Consider the following 20,511-nt stretch of genomic DNA (forward strand, 5'->3'; position numbering starts at 1 on the left):
GAGAAGAAAGCTGAAAACTCAGGTGGGTCTAATCCTAAGGCCTCATAGCGTTTGATGATGTGCTTGATGATCAAATCCACCACATTGATGGTGTTGATGCCACATGAACACCCCAAATCCACAACCACAAAAGGTATGTTAGGGGCCTGAAGTTGAACTCCATCTAGGGCTTCTTTGAGAAGGTGATGCATGGACTTGGCATGTATGGCCTGCATATCACTCACCAAAATTAGTGTTTGCACAGCATGTGATCATTCTATATACACATATTGACATGGATGATTAGCTAGAGACTATAAAATTAAATGACTAGTATGTTGTCATGAAATTTTCTAATGTTGATTATAGAATAAATTATGCAGAAATAGTCCCTATTAAAATAAAATAAAATTAATCATGATTATTTCTGTATAATTGTATGGTTAATTAATATTTAATATTTAATATTTCCGTAAGAATAATTCTCACTTAATACATTTCATTTCATATATATGTATGTCTGTATGTAAGCGTGTATATATGTACCAAAATATGCTTACTTTTAATGTATGTAAAAGAAAGAAAAAATCTTAAAGGTGGATTTGGAGGCTTCATTTTGTTTGTAAATGGAAAGAGAAAAAGGGATGAAGAGGGTACCTGTGCTTGGGAATTGTTGGCATAGCTTCCCTCACCTTTGCCTCCTTTCATGCTAAGCAACCTCTCTAGCTCCATATTGGACACTACAACATTGTCTCCCATGGAAGCAATCTAAGAAATAACCTTAGTGAAGTGAAATGGACTATATGAACTATTGTTGTTTTAGAAGAGGAAATGAAACTATATATAAACTAAATGAAGGGAGAGTGAAAAGTGAGTGTGTTGTAAATATCTATTATATGGTGGTGGCGATTGTGTCTCAGTGATAGCTAAAATGAGAGACAAGAGAGTAAATATACATAAACAAAGGAGGAGGACACTATTAACAATTATGTCTGCTTGTATATTCTATATAGCCTCCTTTTGCTGCCATCTAGATTACAAGTCAGTAGCAAAAGCAGCAATTATTGTACACAATTCTGAAGGAAAAAACAAAAGTATAATAAAAAGAACACAGAAAAAGTTGAAAACATAGAGTATGGGCCTCACATGCAAATGCAACAAGGAAGGCCCAAGATTGGCGCCGGATTTTTTATTTTTATAGTCACCAAGTACTAAATAAATGAATAAATTACATGCCCTAAATATGATTTTATTCTTGAGCGAGTTTTAATTTTGATCTATGTAATTTATTTTTCTTCTAAAATATGAAATAATTGCTATTGATTTTTTTTAACCAAGGTATCCCAACTAAAAGTTAATGTCTAATGTTTTCAGATATTGAGATCTATTTAAGGAATTAATATTTTTTAATAATTTTTTTTTTCATATATATGAATCAGAAATTGAACTCATAACCATATACTTCATAACTATATACTTAAGGGATATTTATCAAGTATGTCACTGTTAATATTGATATTTAATATCATGTGATATTCGTTAACTATTTATGTATTTAACGAACCCTAGGTAACATCCATGTGTTGCAAAATCATTTCAATATGTGACACCTCTAATTTTTTCAAAATTCTTAAATAAATGTTATTTATCTATATTAAAAAAATTATTATGGAAAAAATAGTTATTTCAGATTTAAGAAGGATAAAAAAATGTTTTACTTTGTAAAAACATTAATTTCAAATTTTAAAGAGATGATAAAGTTTGTTTTTGAACAAAATCAAAAGTCACTCATCAAGACTAAAAACGTATTTATGCTAACTTATAATTAGCCCTGCAAATTGACTTATGCATGCAGTTATGCCGCACCACTCTCTGTCGTTCCTTTAGGTCCTTTCCTCCATTCATATGATTTGACTAATATTTTTGTAGCCACAACAAATCAGCATTATAATTCAATCGTATAAATTGTCTTAAATAATCAGATCAATGTTGATTCACATTTTTATATTGATTTTATATTCAATCAGTCAAAATCATCTTTCTTTAGTTTTTTTTACCAAATTAGATTAATTTAATGAACTCAATTTCTAATAATAACAATATTCAATTCACTAATGGGACGGCGTCTGTTCCTTGTTTTATTAGACCGGATTTATGCATTTGGGTCATTAAGAATTTATTACATTATATGTTGGTTTATTGATTAAATAAATCAGAGAAAGGATATGTACTTACGATACTTTCTACTATAATTTGTGGCTTTTTAATTGTAAAGGATGACATTGAACTCCTTAAAACACGGGAGTACACATTGGAAAATAAAATACAATATGTATGTAACAAAATAAAGATCTTAATAGAAATCCAACAATCATCAAGTTTTCAATCTTGCAGTAAAAAAAACAAAAAGTTTTCAATCTCACATTTTAGAGAAGTTAATTTAGAAAGAAATTGACTAATCCCCCTATATATTTTTAGACAAATTGAATCATAGTTCTCACTCATCTTTGAATGAAAATATTTTTAGAAATGATTGAAGATTCAATTTCATTCTTTTATTTATGATATTTATTTCTTTTAAATTAAATATTAATTTAAAGGTTTAATTACTCATTTATTTTTTATAATTTTTAAACTTATCTTTTTTAGTTCCTATATTTAATAAGTTAATTTTTTTTTATTGCTTTATGTTTACATTTTAATTCTCAAAAATTTGATGTTATTAAAATTCTAACTGAGTTTAAAAAAAAATTAATGATAAATACGCCTGAGAATTAAAATTAAAATTTTAGAAACTAAAAAATTCACTTATTAATTGAATTAAAAACGATAAATTTAGAAATTATAAAGAATAAATGTGTAATTAAATCATATTTAATTTTGATTTCAACTTAAATTTGGTTTATATTTTAAATCTTAATACATATATATCAAAATAAAGATATATTTCATTTTAGTCAAACTGACTTTTAAGTTTATTATAATTACAAGAAAGGTATTAGAAACACACGTACATATATAAAAAAATATTTAAAAAATATTACTAGGTGTTGATGTTTTTATTAACACTGTAACAACGTTTCTTCACTTCAATAATCTAGCTCATACACACGCCAAGGCCTGTGAAACAAAGGAGGGAACAATCATGTCAATGGATCAAATTAATACTTTTAATACAAATAGGGATAGGTGTGACCTAGAGTGGAGTTTAAAAAATTCGACATCATTATTACACCTATGTTTGTAGACTTAAGTTCAATTAACAATTCAACTATTCATTCGTTGCCTAATTTACTAATTTTTACGTTGTGAGCAGTCTCAGCGTATGTCACCATTAATTAGTAGATAATTCAATGCCTTCATTAGAGTAGTAATTGCTTACGAATGTTTTAATAGAAAAGAGAAAAGCAACTTCAAAAAATAGCTGCGTACACATAGAAAAGAAAGTAATGCATGTGCATCACAATTTTTATTTTTATTTTTATTTGTACCTAAGTTGCCTTAGGATATGTCTTGTGAGTTGAGATTGCCACTATTTAAGAGGATAATTAAGGAGGAAAGTTATTTTTATGGAATTCATAAAAAAAAACATGGCATCTAATTGGAATGAAAAAATGGTAAAAAAATTGATTCATTTTTTTCCTCATATTTTTGGTTTATTTTTTTTTACAATATATAAAAATTGGATTGCTAACACAAGTTAGAGAGAGATTTCTACTTTCCAAGTGTCAATGACAGGGCGCTTCAGTGAGATGCAACGATCCATCTCTAGTTAAAAAAATTGAAGAGTGTCCACTTCGCAAATCTCACCATTCAATGATGTTTTCATATATATATATATATATATATATATATATATATCAAATATTAAAATTAAAGAATCGATGAGATTTCATGTAGTTTTTTTAAAAATGTAGCGAGTCTTCTTGTGCGCTTCAATAGAGAAGCTCCATGTAAGTGAGGATGCAATGAAGGATTACTACTACCTATAAGCACTTTGAGGCTAAGTATATGGTTCTTATTGAAGAAGTATATCAGCTTAGAGAAGAAAACATGCTTGAAAGAAAAAAACCTTGTTACATAGTGGTATGAGAATAGAGTAGGTGATGTAAGGTTAGGTCATAGTTGATCACCTATCTATCAAGTCCAAGTGTGGAGGGAGTGTAAATCCAAAATGTTTTTGTGAAGTTGGATTAATGAATATAATTAGATCTTTTACTAGGTATAATACTGGTCGAGAATACATCCTTAATTCTATGTTGCTCTAAACATTCACCTCTTCCTCCAATGATCTTTTACACCTCCTACACTCCACTCTAACAATCTAGGTTTTTTTTTTTTTTTTTTTTTTTTAAGTTGGAGTCCCTATTGCAACTGTGCCCTAACCACACTAGAAGTAGGTTTTAGGCGTCTTCATTTGAGTTGTTGTTGAGCATGTGCCAATCCAAAAGGAACAACAATATGGAAGAAATAAAGTGAAAAAAGACCCATTGATGTTTTATCTAGATTTCTTTGCAATAGGAGAATGTGATTTCTTTGTTTATTTTTCCTGTCTTTTGTGTTTATAAGTTCAGGATTGCTAACTTATTAGTTGGTTGTGAGCGCTTGTGCTTGATCCGCCATTGTTGTATGTTGTACAAATGTTGTAATGCTTTGTAAGTGCTTTTGGACTTTTCAATTTGATTGATTTTTTTAAAAAGGGATGTATCATAACAAGTTATTATATAATATATATTAATTTTCATTATATAACAAATGTTGTTATAATAATCTATACAAAAGTTCTTATAATCATGGCAAATTATTACGATTGCATATTAAAATTTCTCACGTACCTACATATGTTTAATTGAAATAAAATGATGAAAAACATTTCAAGTTCCATAAGAATAACAAGCTAAAATTATTAACAGATTTCCACTACGTGTTATATATATATATATATATATATATATATATATATTTATTTATTTATTTATTTGTTCAACAACATATCTCTCTGATCCGTAATCATATTCTACGTTTTAGTTTGTGTGGATTACTGAGGCATTAAAGTAAAAAGATTATAAAAAGGTCTTAAATTTATCTAAAGGTAATAATATGTAGGTCCAAAATAAATCATCTTGTTTTTATGTATATAATAAGTAGTGTGCTGGATCCATATAGTCCAAATCAACACATATTGAAGAATTTACTACCATCATTAAGAGTAATATTAATATTGGTATGCTTTTCATCTGTATCAAAACCTAGATTCTTTGTTTTGAAGGAATAAAAAAAGGGTTTTCAGTATAAAATAACAAAAGAAGGTTTTTCAGAATATGACTAGCAAACTACAAGCAAAAATCATAAATAGTCAAACTTCTCATGGGAATATGCTAACCCAATAACAAACTTTATAATAAAGAAATAAATTCTTCCAAACTTATCAAAACGTGTGAGGAGCATCAATGAAGTATAGAACGCAAAATAAAAATTAAAAAAAAAATAGAGACACAATTTATTTAATATGAAAAATCCTTCCATGCAAAAGTAAAAAATACAGGTCGTCCAGAAGAAATAACTTACAAACAGTCAAATCAAAATAAATCCCCAATTGGTACAATAGAGACAAAAAGATAAAATTCCAAAACATATAACAGATAATGCAAAACACTTATCTCTTTTCAGATATTTTTTTCCAATCCAACAAGACAATTTGTGTATGTGAAAATCACAATGATTCTCTCTCTCATTATTTCTCTCTCATTGATTTGTAACTGTTTTTTTCTTCTCAAACGAGTCTCTCTCATTGTATTTCACTCAATAATCCATCTCCATTTAAATAAGTGAGACATGAATCTTCTCATTTTAGACTTTTACTCCACGTAGGAAATGAGAAAAAACCCAATAACTTTGTCATTTCCTCAAAAAAAAATTATTTTTTTATAAGTAAACTAATCTAAACTGACACTTGAATTGATATTGTATCATATCAGCACATAAGTTAGACAAATTAGGAAGACATTCTCATGATTCAAAGTTCAAACATTTCGAAAAATTATAAAATATATATTTGTCATGTAAAACTGCAGTGTACGCAATCAATTAACATGTTGGAGAAATACACCACAGCTTTTCAATAGCCAAAATATATATGTTGTGTACTTTAATTTGTATTATATAGCATTGATTCCCATATAATACGATCGCAGCATATATGTGATATGAATTAAATAATCCGCAAAAAGAAGTACAAAATCATAAGTGCTATACATAGATTTTTATATTATACGCTAAACACTACTATGTTATACACATAGGCTTTTCACCCTATATATAAAAAAAAAGAAACTTGGCTCAATGCATCATGATACAAGTATAATTAGTTATGGAGGCTACAATTAATTAAAAATATGATGGTAGAGATATCTTTAGTTTAACGTAGTAAAAATTATTGAGTAATGATACATATAAAGGAATCAATTGGTCTAATTCGTTCAATATTCTTTGTAAAGTTGTCTCTCCCCTTGAGTATTATTTGAGTCTCTATTCTTATTTTTTTAATGGATCTGTCACCTATGTTTTTTTTTTTTGCGCCATCACTATTCAATTTCTTATTAAGACTTAGTTTTGGAGTTCTGTTATAAGAATTTTAAAACTTTTAGCTTTGCTCCTATTTATTGAGAAATAATAAAACTTTAAAACCTACCTAGATATCATATAAGTGATTTCCTATCCTCTTCTTATAGTTTTATTTTTATTTCAAGAGATGCATATAATAAAGTTAAACACAGTTGACATAATCGATGAGTCTTTTAAGTATGATAACCAGGGTTCCATTGGTTGATTATATGTATGAAAAATAAAAAGATTTTGTTGAGAAAAGTAAAATCCACCTCAATATTCTTTTTAAGTCTAAAAAAGTAAATTAATTACTGACTATCGACTAAGAAATACTTTTGTTAAATATAATATTGCATAGTCATTTATATTCTATAATGATTTAAAAATATAAATTATGAGTTAATTTTAAATAAAATTTATATCTATTTTTTTTATATTTATTGTTTTATATGAAAATGTAAACATCATTGGGCTTTTGCTTGAATGAATTTCAGATTAAATAATAACGATAAACCGACTAACTAGCTAATTGGTGAAAAACATGACAACAATTATGAATCCAAAATCTATGCTACTTTATAAGGGAGAAAAGGAAAATACTTATTCATTAGACATAATGCCTCTCTCATCTCACTTTCACGCTCACGAAGAAATACATGATTTTTAAATAAAAAAAAGAAATAGGAGTATATTAAAGAAGGTGATTGAGGGAGTATAAATTAAATGTTAGCTAATTATAGGGATAATAAATCAAGTAGCTCGTGAAGCATTTTAACTTGGCCCTGCAATAAATATAGATAGATTAGCCATGTTTATTTATTAATTAATTTATGTTATGGTTTTATAAAAAAATATTCAATTATTTTTTAAAGATTGCATTTCAAGAAATTGATTTCTTCGAAAAAAATAATATTTCCTTTTTATTTTAAAATATAATTAAAAAATATTGTCTAGGTCTTACTTTATTTTCTGCTTCAAATATTTGTATAAGAATGGGAAAAAATAAAAGAAAAATATATATTTTCACTATTTTTTATATAAATATTTGGAAACTGAAATCAAAGTAAAAAAAAAAAATGAAGTTTTTTTTTTTTTTTTTTATCTATAAGATCGATCGAAGACAGGTACCAGAGTTTTCTTAAAAATAAAGGTTTAACTCACAAATCCTCTTAGGAGCCTATTTACAAGGTTTTATCATTGGTATATAATAATAACATTGAGTTTTAACTTAGGACCTCATATAGATTATATTTCTATCTAAATTTTGTACTACCAAACCGACCCTAGCGAATTAACTTAATTACAAGGTTTATTGCAAAATGAAATTCTTAATTCTTTTAAGTAAGTCTGGTTTTTAATTAAAACAACTAGTTTATTCATTAAAAAATCGTATTTTAAAATAAGTTAAATTTAAGTCTTAATTTTAGAACATATATAGATTAAACCTTTTCAACCTAGGCAAAACTTTATCTTACCTAACTCATCAGATCCGCATTAAAACTCATAATTTTTAAGAAAAAAATGTTTACTTTTATATAATTAACCTCTAGGCAGGAACTTCACTAATCTAAAGTTCGAAGATAAGTAAACCAAACCAAAACACAAGTTAAAACCAAAAGGTTTTTTTTATAGATGTATACCCACCAATAGATAGATATTATTTACAGAACATTAAATACCTTTTATTACTCATTTTTTATTAAAGTAACTCTAACTCGTGGTAAATGAATCTCTCTCTCTCTCTCTCTCTATATATATATATGTATATATATAAGTGTATTTTTTTTTTCTTTAGATAGGATTATGGAAATGAATACAAACCAATTATAGACACGTGACATCTTTATTGTAATGTCTAGTGATTTTATACATGTGAGATAAAACTTATTAGCCTATTATATATGTGTGTCTATGCATTATGTACTATGGTTGCATATATGTTGATCGTTAGCAAAACAATTGTGAATAGTGTACGGATTCATTGACGTAGAAATGGGGCTGGATGAGAGAGATAAACAAATCAAATTCAAGGAGCATACAATGTACTCCTAGTTATTTATTCATATGCATTTCTTCATTTTTACTCCTCAAAAGCTTTTTTTTCTTCTTCTTTTTGTTTTTGGAATCTTTATATTAGCAGAAAAGTTCACCCTCTAAATTTCATGCACACTTCCTCTTCCCAATATCATTGAATTTAAGACACCGAGCTAGCCTATCATCGAGTTCATAAGATTTAACTCATATTGTTGCTATGTGAATTAACAATTTTATCTTGTACAACTAACCATGTGGATGCTTAGCTCACAATTTTCACCAGCTCATATTCTTTAGACTCAATTACTCTGAAAATCCGGGAAGTGGGACTTGGAGATTATTATAATTTCTATATTAGCAAATCAGCATGGCAAAAAGTCTTGATTGCCATATAGAGAAATCAATGGCACAATTAAATCTATATTTGTAGATATAATAATAGGCAAAGGATATAACCCAATAAATGTTCTTTTGTGAAAATTAAAAAAAAAATATTTGACAGTTTTATTTGTCGTGACAAATACCCACACTATAGTTTATTTTGCCTGGAAAATATGGAACCAATAAATGCTATGCTTGAATAATTTTGGAAACACTGTTCCTTGGAGAGTTACATACCAATATATTTAAAATTTAGTGTTCCATATCCTTTAATATTTTGCTTAAATTTTAAGGGGTCATATAAAAAGATATAATGCTGCCTAGGTAGATAGAGAACAAGAAAAGCCACAGCCTACGACTATGGAAATTGCCTTATTACTATGGAAATTTTAAGGGTTTCCCACTGTTTTATAATGTGATCTTAACTTAATTTGCATCACTATAGCTGCCTAATTAGCCTATATATCCCCAAAAGAAAAGCTAAAAGAGAGACAACAAAATCATAAAATCATATTGTTACTAGTACAAATGATCGAGTAATGCAAGCATTGGAAGATGGCTTTTTAGCCTCTAAAGTTCCCTAGGTCTTCATTTCTATGTAACATATGGTCTCTAATTTATCAATTAGGATCGCGTACGAGAGACCAGAAGGAAAATTCATGGTGGGTAGATGGAAGCATCTATATCCATGGGAAAAGCCACAAGATTTTGTTCATAGTTTGATGCCAAAACTTAATATTTTATATATTGAATAAATGATATATGCATCGATAGTATAATTTTTTTTATTCTATCATCTAATTACACCATTATGCATGTAATGTAAGTTAATTTCTTAAATTTTTTTAATAACTACTTATGAGTTATATTAATTATCAAGGGGTCTAACTTAGGTTAAATAAAATATGTGAGTTATTATAATTAAGTTTTTTTGGTATTTGTCTTTGATTTTTATAGATAAAAAAGTATTAAATATAATAAAAACAGTAAAAAAAATTTACATCTACAGGAAATGCTTATTATAAACTCGTATAACTGAACATATTTTGATTTTAATAAACACGTAATTATCTGTCAAATAAGGAACAAAAAGAAGAAAGGAGAGTATATCATAGATAACATACAAGTAGATTTAATAATAAACTTTGTAGTTATTATAATTTCAATAGTTAACACATGTATTTTATCTTCTAAAGTATACTTTTTCACTTTAGAAGAAGCAGCTGGAGAGGAAGCAAAAATTCATTAATGAACAAATTAATAAAGTTTAAGATTATGATGGAAAAAAATATCTCACAATATTAATTCCAATCCTAAATAATACTTAAAATTAGTTTTTGTCTTGATTCATTAATAATATACATTTATACGAGTGAAGAAACATGCGGAATTTAATCCAATACCATAGATCCTTCAATTTTACCACCTTCACCACCAATATGGGCAAGCCTAAAGTTATATATTGACTTTCTGAACGGTTTGTACCTTGAACGTAAAATAGGAACTAATTAGCATCATCAACCAAATTGTCCTCTATATAAAATTATACAAACAAATAACTTGGAAGTTGATAAGGGGAAAATATCCATCCTAGTAATGAAGCACACCAGACATGAAGCCAACATAGCAAGCATTCCCATTACAAACCTTTTATCTAATTTGTAAAGCCCCTCATCCACATGTCTCCAATTATTGGTGCAAATCTGAACCAGCTACTATCATTTATGAACCCTCTTTAGCATAAATTAATCTCTTAAGTATCCCCTCTTTGGCAGGTTGCCCTTATATTTAGTAACTTACCTGTAGCACACACAAAGCACAATTATTCTAATTCCACCAAAGAATTTATCAAGGTGAGTTGTGATGACCCACAAATCAAACGATTTCAAATGTCTATTCCAATATGGAAATCCACTCTAACCATGATCCATATCACAACAAAATAAAGTTGATACCTATGCGGCCATTGCCTTAAAGTTTACATGCATGGCTAGATCCACTCTAGAAGAGGAAATATAGAATATTATAATATAATGTAGTAGCTATAGATTAAAAGGGTAGTTAGGTGGTTGCTTATAAAGATGAGAAAGGAGAAGAAGAAAATGGTCCGGCATAGATTCACGTGAGCCGCCGATTATCACGGTGGTTTGGACTTGAAAGGAGCTCAAAAGGTGGAGGGGGCCAATGGATAGACTTAAAATTAGAGGTCAAGATTCCAAAGATTTTTATATTTTAGTGGTGGAATTTCAGAGGGATAATAAGTTAATAATATCCATATATTATATATAGTGGGTTAGAACACTTGCACCATACTTTTTGTGAAATATTATATATGACGTCTTATCATTCGTGGCTTGGAAGAAGACCATGCATAAGTGCATGGACAAAAATGACATCATGGTTTCGGTGTTTCAAATTAGGACCATATATGGAATTGACTTATGCTCTAAGACTAAATAGTTTAGATGAATTACATCATATCAGACATGAAGTTTGTCGCAACCGTACGTTCTAATTAAGAGAGTTACGGCAAAGAAATAAAAATAATAATTAAAAGAAGGTTTTACGATGTTATTAAGGGAATTTAATTTAATTTGATTGAATAATATTAAATTATTGTAAATTTTTTTATAATCAATTTCAATTTTTAAGAATTAAAAAATACTTTAACTTATTTATTAAAAGTGTATATGTTGGTGAATTTTACTCCTCAACGAGTATGGTTTACGAGATAATTTAAATAAACACTCACAAGATCAATCAATCACGTCACAATATCAAATAGTAAAAACTAATTAACCGATTACATTTGACACAAATTCTTGCCATTAACTCCTAATACGTCTCCCTATAAGACTCCTTTTAAATAAGTTTTTCCATAAATATTTTTTGAGAGATAAATAGGAAAGAAAAATGAAATAAATTTATCTCAGACTAAAATTAGTTCATATATAAATTAAAATCATTTAGCTTTTTCTAAAATAGTTGATTATAATTAACATATGCATATATACACCAATTTAATTAATTTATAGGAAAAGTTTATCTCATTTTTAATTTTTTTCCTCTTAAAGTGCTAATAAAAAAAATCCAAACATAACCTAAATTAATATCGTCCTATAAATAGCCTAAGCATAACTTCTCATTATTTAAATTCTCTTAATATAAAGGGCGAAATGATGCAAAACCCAAGTTTTCTTGCCTTTTTTTCCTCACCTGAGAGATTATAGGTATATATATTTAGGGTTTACTGATATTAGTTCCTTTCTTTTCAAACTTTTACCTTCCATCTCGAGCAAAGAGAGAGAGATATATAAAGCTACATAGGGAGAGAGGGGGGGAGGGGCAACAAGAAGACATGAATGAAGTTACTTTGACAATTTGATATGAGTTTAGTCCTCAAGTTAGTCTTTGAATTAGTCACTTTGGCCCCTAAAATGAAGTATTAGGGTTGCTACAATAGCAAATAATTTGCCACATTATCCATTTACTAATGGAGTTAGTAAATGACTTATGGCATAAATTAATTTGACTGGTCGAATTTAATTTTAGAGATCTATTCATCATTTCTCTAATTTTAGGGACTATTATGATATCATTCCATAATTTCAAAAACCAAAATGAGAGTTATCTCAAAAAGCTTTCGGGAATATATGGGCCACACATATCTTTTTTTTACGGTACACGCGTATCTCAATATGTACTAAACTATGGAGAATTACTTTCTCAATTCCTAATTTATTTCTTCCTGCACTCCCAAAAAACCCAAAAAGTAAAACAAAAATCCTCACCAAGCACCCCCTCTTTCTTCTAAGAAAATCCTAGTCGTCAAACCTACATAACCACCGCACCCTACCTCCACCCAACCACCCAACCACCCAACATCACTGCCACAAAATGATGGGAGAACTATACTTCATTTGTGATTTTCATGGCTGCGGTTGTAGTGTTAAAGAGCTTTGGAGAGACATCGTTTGGGAGTGGACATTGTGTCTAGAATGAGGAAAAGGATTTGGTGGTTAGTAGGATTGAAGGTTTAGTTAGTGATTTGGCTTCTAGGAGGTTGAGGTTGGGTTATAATGATAATGAGGGCAATGGTGTTGAAGAAGTAGGATATTGCTTCATTGTGTGACGATAAGGTTGGCTTGGAGTGTTGCATTTTAGTCATGCTTCATCAAACCTGCCACTCTATTCTGGAATACTTATTATGGAAATATTCTAAAATAGGTATTCCAGGAGTATATAAGTAATCTAGAAACCTATTTCAAAATAGGTATTCCAAAAAGTACATACCTAATCTGGAAACCTATTTTAGAATAGGTTTCTAAATTATCTATGTATTTTTGGAATACTTATTCTAAAATACAAGAAAGACATGGGAATTTCAAAACATTTGGGGTGCAAGAAGAAAAAAAATAAGGTGCAGGAAGCAGTATCTTTCTTTGATGGGCCAGGTTGAACCATAAAAATGGCCTCCAAAGTTAATAGGAATTAAGTTCATATTTTTTTTTTTACATAATTAATCTTGAAATTTATGAGAAGGTATGTATTATATATAAGCTTTTCAATTAAGCCATAATAAATATAATTTTTTTAAAAGGAATATATATAAAATTAAAAATTAGACATGCGAAACATTATTACAACCAGCATGCATTCATCAAAATTCAATATTAATGTTGCTACAACACATCAATGCTGGTTTTTGCGTTGTCAACACTTCAGTTTGCCTTTGTTGGCTTATGACCTGAAGTAATACCTTAGTACCAATTGGAATTTTTCGTGGTCAATTTTTATTTTATTTTTAAAAGATAAAGAACACTATTGCTTTAAAATAAGTTGTAAACAAGCGAGCACTTGGTTTTATTATTGTTGTAATGTAAAAGATAAAGTGAAGCAAGCTATGAGTGTTTTCACATACAATGACACAAAAATAATGGTATAGATTTTTAACAAGTAATCTTCATGGCAGGATGTATGTGTATACAAGGCTAAATCCAAAAGGTATATACTAATTGTGATATGTACACAAGTAACATACAAATGGGTTTCTATATAAATGTTCTTCATTTACATCCACAATAATGCAGCTGACAATTTTTTTGTTGTAGCTTTATTTTATGAAACATAAGCTAACTGTTTACCTAGATAGTAATCTTCGAAGGAAACAGCACTACACACCATAACCATCAATAATTGGTAATGGGAATCCTCTCTTTAATTTGAAGTTCAGGTATGGAAGGACGACAGTTTTGAGGACACTTGACATTAGTGACTGCAAATTAAAACATTGACAAATGTTGAAGAGTAAGATTAATTTGTAGTTGGCTGGATACACAATGATTAGAAAGTAGAAACTAGAACTATTTGTGTATTTAGGAGAAGATGTTACAGATGTGTTATACTACTTGGAGAATTGTAAATGAATCCAAAAAGTGAAACATGAAGGATAAGAGCGAAATAGGTCAAATAGTCATTGTGTACATACTACATGTCCCCTGAGAGTCGATGTATTGGTGGCTCACACTCTACGATATTTTATTTAGTCTTTCTAGTCCACGCCTTTATAGATAGCTTTGATAACGATTTACGTCCCTTAAAAGTTAGTTGTTAAAGGGGGAGAACCAAGTTATTAAAGTACTCCACCGAGAATCTCATACTACTCAATGGGAGATTTATGCACCCCAAGGACCCTATCAATGTTACTTCCAACAAAAGAGGATAAAATGAATGTCTATTGCTCCCTTCTCTTTCCCTTAATCTAATGACTGATCGATCTGTTGTAACTTGTAACAGAAATGCTGGTGATTTGAAATGATATAATGGAAATGCAAATTTAAAACACAAATACTAATGGATTGAATTGCTATCCTATCCTAGAATGTGCCCCAAACTAGGTGGAATTATTTGGTCATGTAGATCAGTTTCATGATTTCATCCATGTTTTAACTAAAAAATGCATACATTGCTGCAAGCTGAAAATATGAATACTTTTAGTCTGATTTACCTGGATCAGATGCACACGCAATTTCCCTATTTTGCTCCACGTCAAGTATTCAGAAAATGTTTGTAATCTGAGCCAACCAGCAGTATTGTTTCCTTCAACTTCCACAGCACTTGAAGCACTAATTTCCTGTAGCATAAGCAGAATAACTGGACCTGTTAGATATGATAAATGGATACTGATCATGCTGAGACAGAAAAAATGATTCGCAACTTTGAAACTTTAGTCAAAGATCAAATTGTCAATTTGTTTTGTATAAGGTAATATGAAAACAAAAGAGTGAAAAGTTTGAGTGCCTCGTAGCTTAATCTGAATGTTGAAAAGAAATACATTATGATGTTTAGCTCCTTGAATGATTGCTAGCTTTAATTTAGCATACCACTGAGATGCATGCAACAGGTATGACTTCATCGTCTTCCAGAACATCAATTGTTATATCTACAAAAATAGTTGCACCAATATCTTGGTAGGTCACTTGTATAACTTGTGGAGAAGATATAGAGATATTAAGCTGCATGTCATCATTTGGATATCGCTTGTATAATTGGGGAACTATGAATCTCCATTCAGCAGTGTTCAAAATGTTCTGATCAGGCAGTTCATCAATAATCAATTTTCTTTTACCTGCCTGAGAACAAGAACAATATAAACTGCTAAACTAAATTTCAATCTATCATAAATTCATAATGTAAAAGCATCCAACATAAATGCTTGAAGTGTGAACAGTTAACTGAAGCCATTCAATTAGTCTATAAAATATAATCAGCATTATTATGTCTTTTTAAAAAAATAATAAGCTATTGTGATGCATCTTAGCAATCTAAGGTCTATTTAAGCTTAAACAGTAATCCTTCTGTCCCAAATTCAGTGAGAGTCCAACAGCATCAGAACTCCCAACCTTCATTAAAGAAGGCACATTGTTGATATGCATACCTAAGTGATGCAAACTGTAGAAAGACAATGCTTTGGTCCCGCCAAAACTCTCCATTTCTTGGTTTCATATAATTATCAAATTGTTTCTTCTGAAATATTTTGATGATGTCAGAGCCTAAAGAGATACAAATTTATCAGCAATCCTAGCTTAGATCCTATGCAACAGGTTATAACAAGCTACTATACATCACAGATAGATTGGACTAAGGCATGCAAAGTAAGAAATAAAAATTTCAGAAACTTACATTGTAGTAAACTAGGAAAGCAGATTTGAACACATTTTCATGTATCGAAACCTTTAACATCTTTTGTAAACCACCACAGGCAGCAGAAATCTTCACTCCTTTCTGGTAACCCCGAGGTACTAAAACTTCATTTTTCCCTGTGAATAAACCATTAATTGCAATTGAAATAAGAGGAATTACTCAACACAGGATTTCCAACAAAAGAAACATTTAGTGCAGCGGTTTTGTCTAGTGAGATCTTCTCTGGAAGAGATTGCAATAAATTATCAATATTCACAATCCCTTCTTTTATTTTCTCCGAAATGCCCTCTTCAACGGCAGATGCTATATCCCCTTCAAAAGCATCTACTAGCCTGAAACAAACATAAAGAAGTCAATAGCATAATATCTACATCAAAGTTATATAGAACCATAATGTTAGCCAAGTTCGAATTAATCTTTGTTCCTGAGGAAACAGTACCTCATTTATTGTTTACTTGTAGTTTTGCTACTGGAATCTGGAATAAGTGTTATGTCTGGTGGGGGATTCATAATGTGATCCATACGGACCCAAAAATGCATCTCCTGCAGCATAATTGTGATTGGTTGGGGAAGCAAGCTAATGAAAGATGGAGAGTGGTGTGGTTTGCGATTGTATGGTCACTTTGGCTACACAGAAATGAAATTGTCTTTAATAAGGGAAGTGTTAATGGTGGCAATCTTTTGGAGCTGATCAAATTCAAGTCATGGTTGCTGATGACCTGTAAAATAAAGAATTTCAAATATTATTTCTACGAGTGGTCAATACCCCAGTATACTGTCTGAGAGGAAAGTAATCTTTTCAAAATGAATGCAGAGAGGAGTTGTACAAAGTAGAATGATAAGAGATGGAAATTTGTACGCTGGGAGACATAGTCTGAACCGGTTTTTTTGCACACCCCTACTAAGTGTTACAGGTATAATTCTCCGGGTCTGATATGGATTGCAATTATGTTATCTGATATGCAAATCATAGTGAAGTTTGAAGTTTAACATTTTTTTGTTTGGTGTTGGAGTTGTGTGCCGGTATATTAAATTAAAAGAAGTCTTCCAATGAGATAACATATGCAGGGTAGTGCTGTTGGAGTATATCACGAGAAGGGAACAAGTAGGGGGAATGTTGGATAAAAAATACAAGGAAAGATTACATGTGGGGGAACTCATTTTTGGCGTTACATGGCATGAATCATTGTTAACACTTGGCATACTCTTTTTTCACTTTTACTGATACTGTAAAGTGGGATCTGAGGTATTTTGATGGGATAGTTTGGATAATTATATTCTCTGGATTTTTCATTCTGTAAAAGGGGTAAGGTATCTTGTACCCTCTTTAATATACTTATTTTTCTTGGCCGGTAAAGAAAATGTTAGCCAAGTTCATAATATCATGAAAAGAAAATGATTGTGCTATCAATTAACAGATATTTGAAAAGGAAAACCACTTTAATATTATTACTCACCAAGAGTCCTTACACCAAATATAAAAACATCAAATAGAAAAACTAGTGTATGAATTTCTTAACTTTATGTTAAGAACTATCATATTCGTGTCTTCATGAAATCAAGGACAGACCAGGCAATAAAGTTGAGCGGATGCACTTATTCATTAATCCAAGTTCAGCACATTCAAGAGGCGACGAGACATAAAACTTTACACTTGGCTAACTGATCCTAAAAGAATGGAAGCAAGAATTCTGGAATCTCTAGGTAAACACTGATTCATGCTTTATTGCTTTTTCCTTTTCCCTTCTAATGGGGTGGGAGTATAATGGAAGTTTCTATATGCTAACCTCATGTTAAGACTAAGAGTCACACTTTATCAGTAAAATTATGAAAGTAAGTCAGGAACCTCATAGGGATTACTATATCACAAAAAAAAATATAACAAAAAATTTAACGATAAACAATAAGCTAGGGATCATCTTTAGCCGTCTTATACTCTTATATAATCTCCTGCTGAATCCGGACACCAAAATAAAAAGAGTAGTTTAATTACCCATTTAATCTTTATAGTTTCCAAGCATATCTATTTTAGTCCAAATAGTTAATAAGTAGATATTTTTGTCCCTAAAGTTTAATAAGTGAATTTTTTTAATCCTTGAAGTTAAAATGTAAGCTTAATAAAAATAAGTCACTGTTCAGTTTTAGAAAATGTTATTTTACAAATTTTTTCATTTTTAATTACAAAAATGTCCCATTATTTCCACGTTACTTTTTGAAAAAAACTGCAAACTTAACTAGACAATTGACATAGAAAACGGAAAGAGAAAATATTATTCTCAAACCCAATGACCCTTGTTTATATGATAAAATAAATCTAAACAAGCTTCACAAAAGCTCTTCCAAATGACATGATCTGGAGACTGGAGTTTTATGTTAGGAAAAAACCATTACCTTAACTTCTTTATGATTTCCATTTTAGCTACAACATTTACAAAGATCAAGAAAAAAATTATAGATACTCTTCATTCCACCATTTGCAATCTTACAATAAACTCAACTTATATGAACAAGATAATGAGGTTTGAAATTGAACTCGACAGTGCACAGCAATCAAAACACTTTCTAACAAGTCCCATGATCTTTATTGTTATGGCTCCCTGAATCACTTGTTACACATAAGTTTGAAATTGGCCAAGTTTTACTAAGTTGACTCAATTCCAATTGCAAGATGATGCAAAAGGCCATTCCAACATTCTTCTTTATAGATTCCCTAGGAGTCTAGGACTTTTTATCAACAAATGTTAATCGTTAGTTTGTTAGTTTTTTTTGTTAGCAGAGATATCGAACCTATGATATTTTCCTTCTTTCTTAACCAGCAAGTCAACCATATATCTCTGATCAATTTATTATTTGTTTATGACAAAATAACCTACTTCAGAAAATATTTGTTATTTGTTTAACAGAGTCAAATCTTCTGAAACTTAAATTCAACCATGTAAACTACAATTCAGCAAAACTCTACAACTGCAGCCACAGAAAAAAGACCAAAGGATATAGTATAAAGTATAAGCATGAGTCATGAAATTCTAGTTTTGTACCTTCACTGAAGCATTCCCACTATCTTAAATTCCAAATGGGATTAACCAAGAGCTGAACAGTGTACCTCCACCTCATACTCAAATTAGCATGGCACCTGAAACAACAAGAACAATACCACCACTCTCCCCAGTCTTAACAGATGAAGAATTGACTTGAACATCCTTGATTGTGATGTCAGAAAGAACCACTTTAGCATTAATTTCCAACCAGAGGGACTTGGACAAAATTCTCAATCTCTGGTAGCTGTAGCATCACAATGGAGGCAATACCTTTCTCTATCAACAACTCCTTGGCATATTCAAGGCCCTTGTCAGATATGACCCCAGAGATGGAACTCTCTTCAAGGGGTTGCACATAGCAACAAGCTGAAACCAACAGAAGGGATAGCAGAGAGAAAACAATAGTGAGTGCCATGGATTTTTGGATGGAACCTTATGAGAGGGATAGAGTTAGCAATAGCATCAACTTAGCAGAAACAAAGAAAATTTGCTTTGGTAGTAAGAGCATGATGGTTTTGTGATGTTCATGATGTGAAAGATGAAAAATTAGAGACATCCATGTGATGAAAAAACAAGAAGGTTAAGAAAGGGTTTCTTAATATGGTTGTTTTGTTGAAACTGGTATTGGAGTTTGGCGTTTGAAATCAAGGACTAGCAGCCTATCAAGCACCGACACCGACACGACACGACACGGATGCAGACACGTAGACACCTATAATGTCCAAAATATAGAATGTAGTATGAGTGTCGTGTCGGTGTTAGACACTGACACACGACACGGACGCATGTTGGACACCGGACTCGGCAAGAGACTGAAGTGTCTGTAAAAGGAAACATGCGTAGCAGGAACTGGTAGTGGTAGGTACGTGTGTTGTTGAGTTAGAGTTACCATGTGTATCATCGACCAATAATTATTAGTTAGCTATTACTATCATACTATGTTAGCTCGAGAACCACGCAAGTTGTAGTGTTACGTTTCAGTATATTCTGACACTTGAAAATGCATCATTCACATTCTAAACCAGATTCTTATGAGGCTAATTTTATCTTTTCATTCACGTTTCATTTTTCAAGAGTCATTTTTTTTTACGGAAAATTTTCAAGAGTCATTAGTCAATAGTTTCTTCGGAAGGTATAAATTCAAGAATTTAATTAGAATATATGTTTTGTTTAGTTGTTCACGTTATTTGCTTAATTATGACTTGTGCCTCAAATTCGTGATCTATTGTCACTTTATTCTCTAGAATTTACGAAATTAAAAAAAAAGACT

General features: G+C 30.2%; 1 protein-coding gene and 1 pseudogene across 1 annotated transcript; both read right to left on the bottom strand.

Moving 5' to 3' along the window:
• Positions 1–3,745, bottom strand: part of LOC100807976 (indole-3-acetate O-methyltransferase 1-like) — a 7,562-nt pseudogene extending 3,817 nt beyond the window's left edge.
• A 10,230-nt stretch (positions 3,746–13,975) lies between these two features.
• On the bottom strand, positions 13,976–19,832 carry LOC100808504 (putative BPI/LBP family protein At1g04970). The gene is given in 7 exon segments (XM_041004756.1): positions 13,976–14,182; positions 14,184–14,275; positions 15,008–15,133; positions 15,384–15,632; positions 16,183–16,535; positions 16,643–16,922; positions 19,242–19,832. Coding segments are annotated over 5 exon segments (591 nt in total). The 5' UTR covers positions 16,243–16,535; positions 16,643–16,922; positions 19,242–19,832; the 3' UTR covers positions 13,976–14,118.
• Positions 19,833–20,511: the final 679 nt, after the last annotated feature.

Source organism: Glycine max, chromosome 8 (assembly GCF_000004515.6).
Source record: "Glycine max cultivar Williams 82 chromosome 8, Glycine_max_v4.0, whole genome shotgun sequence".
Lineage (NCBI taxonomy): Eukaryota > Viridiplantae > Streptophyta > Magnoliopsida > Fabales > Fabaceae > Glycine > Glycine max.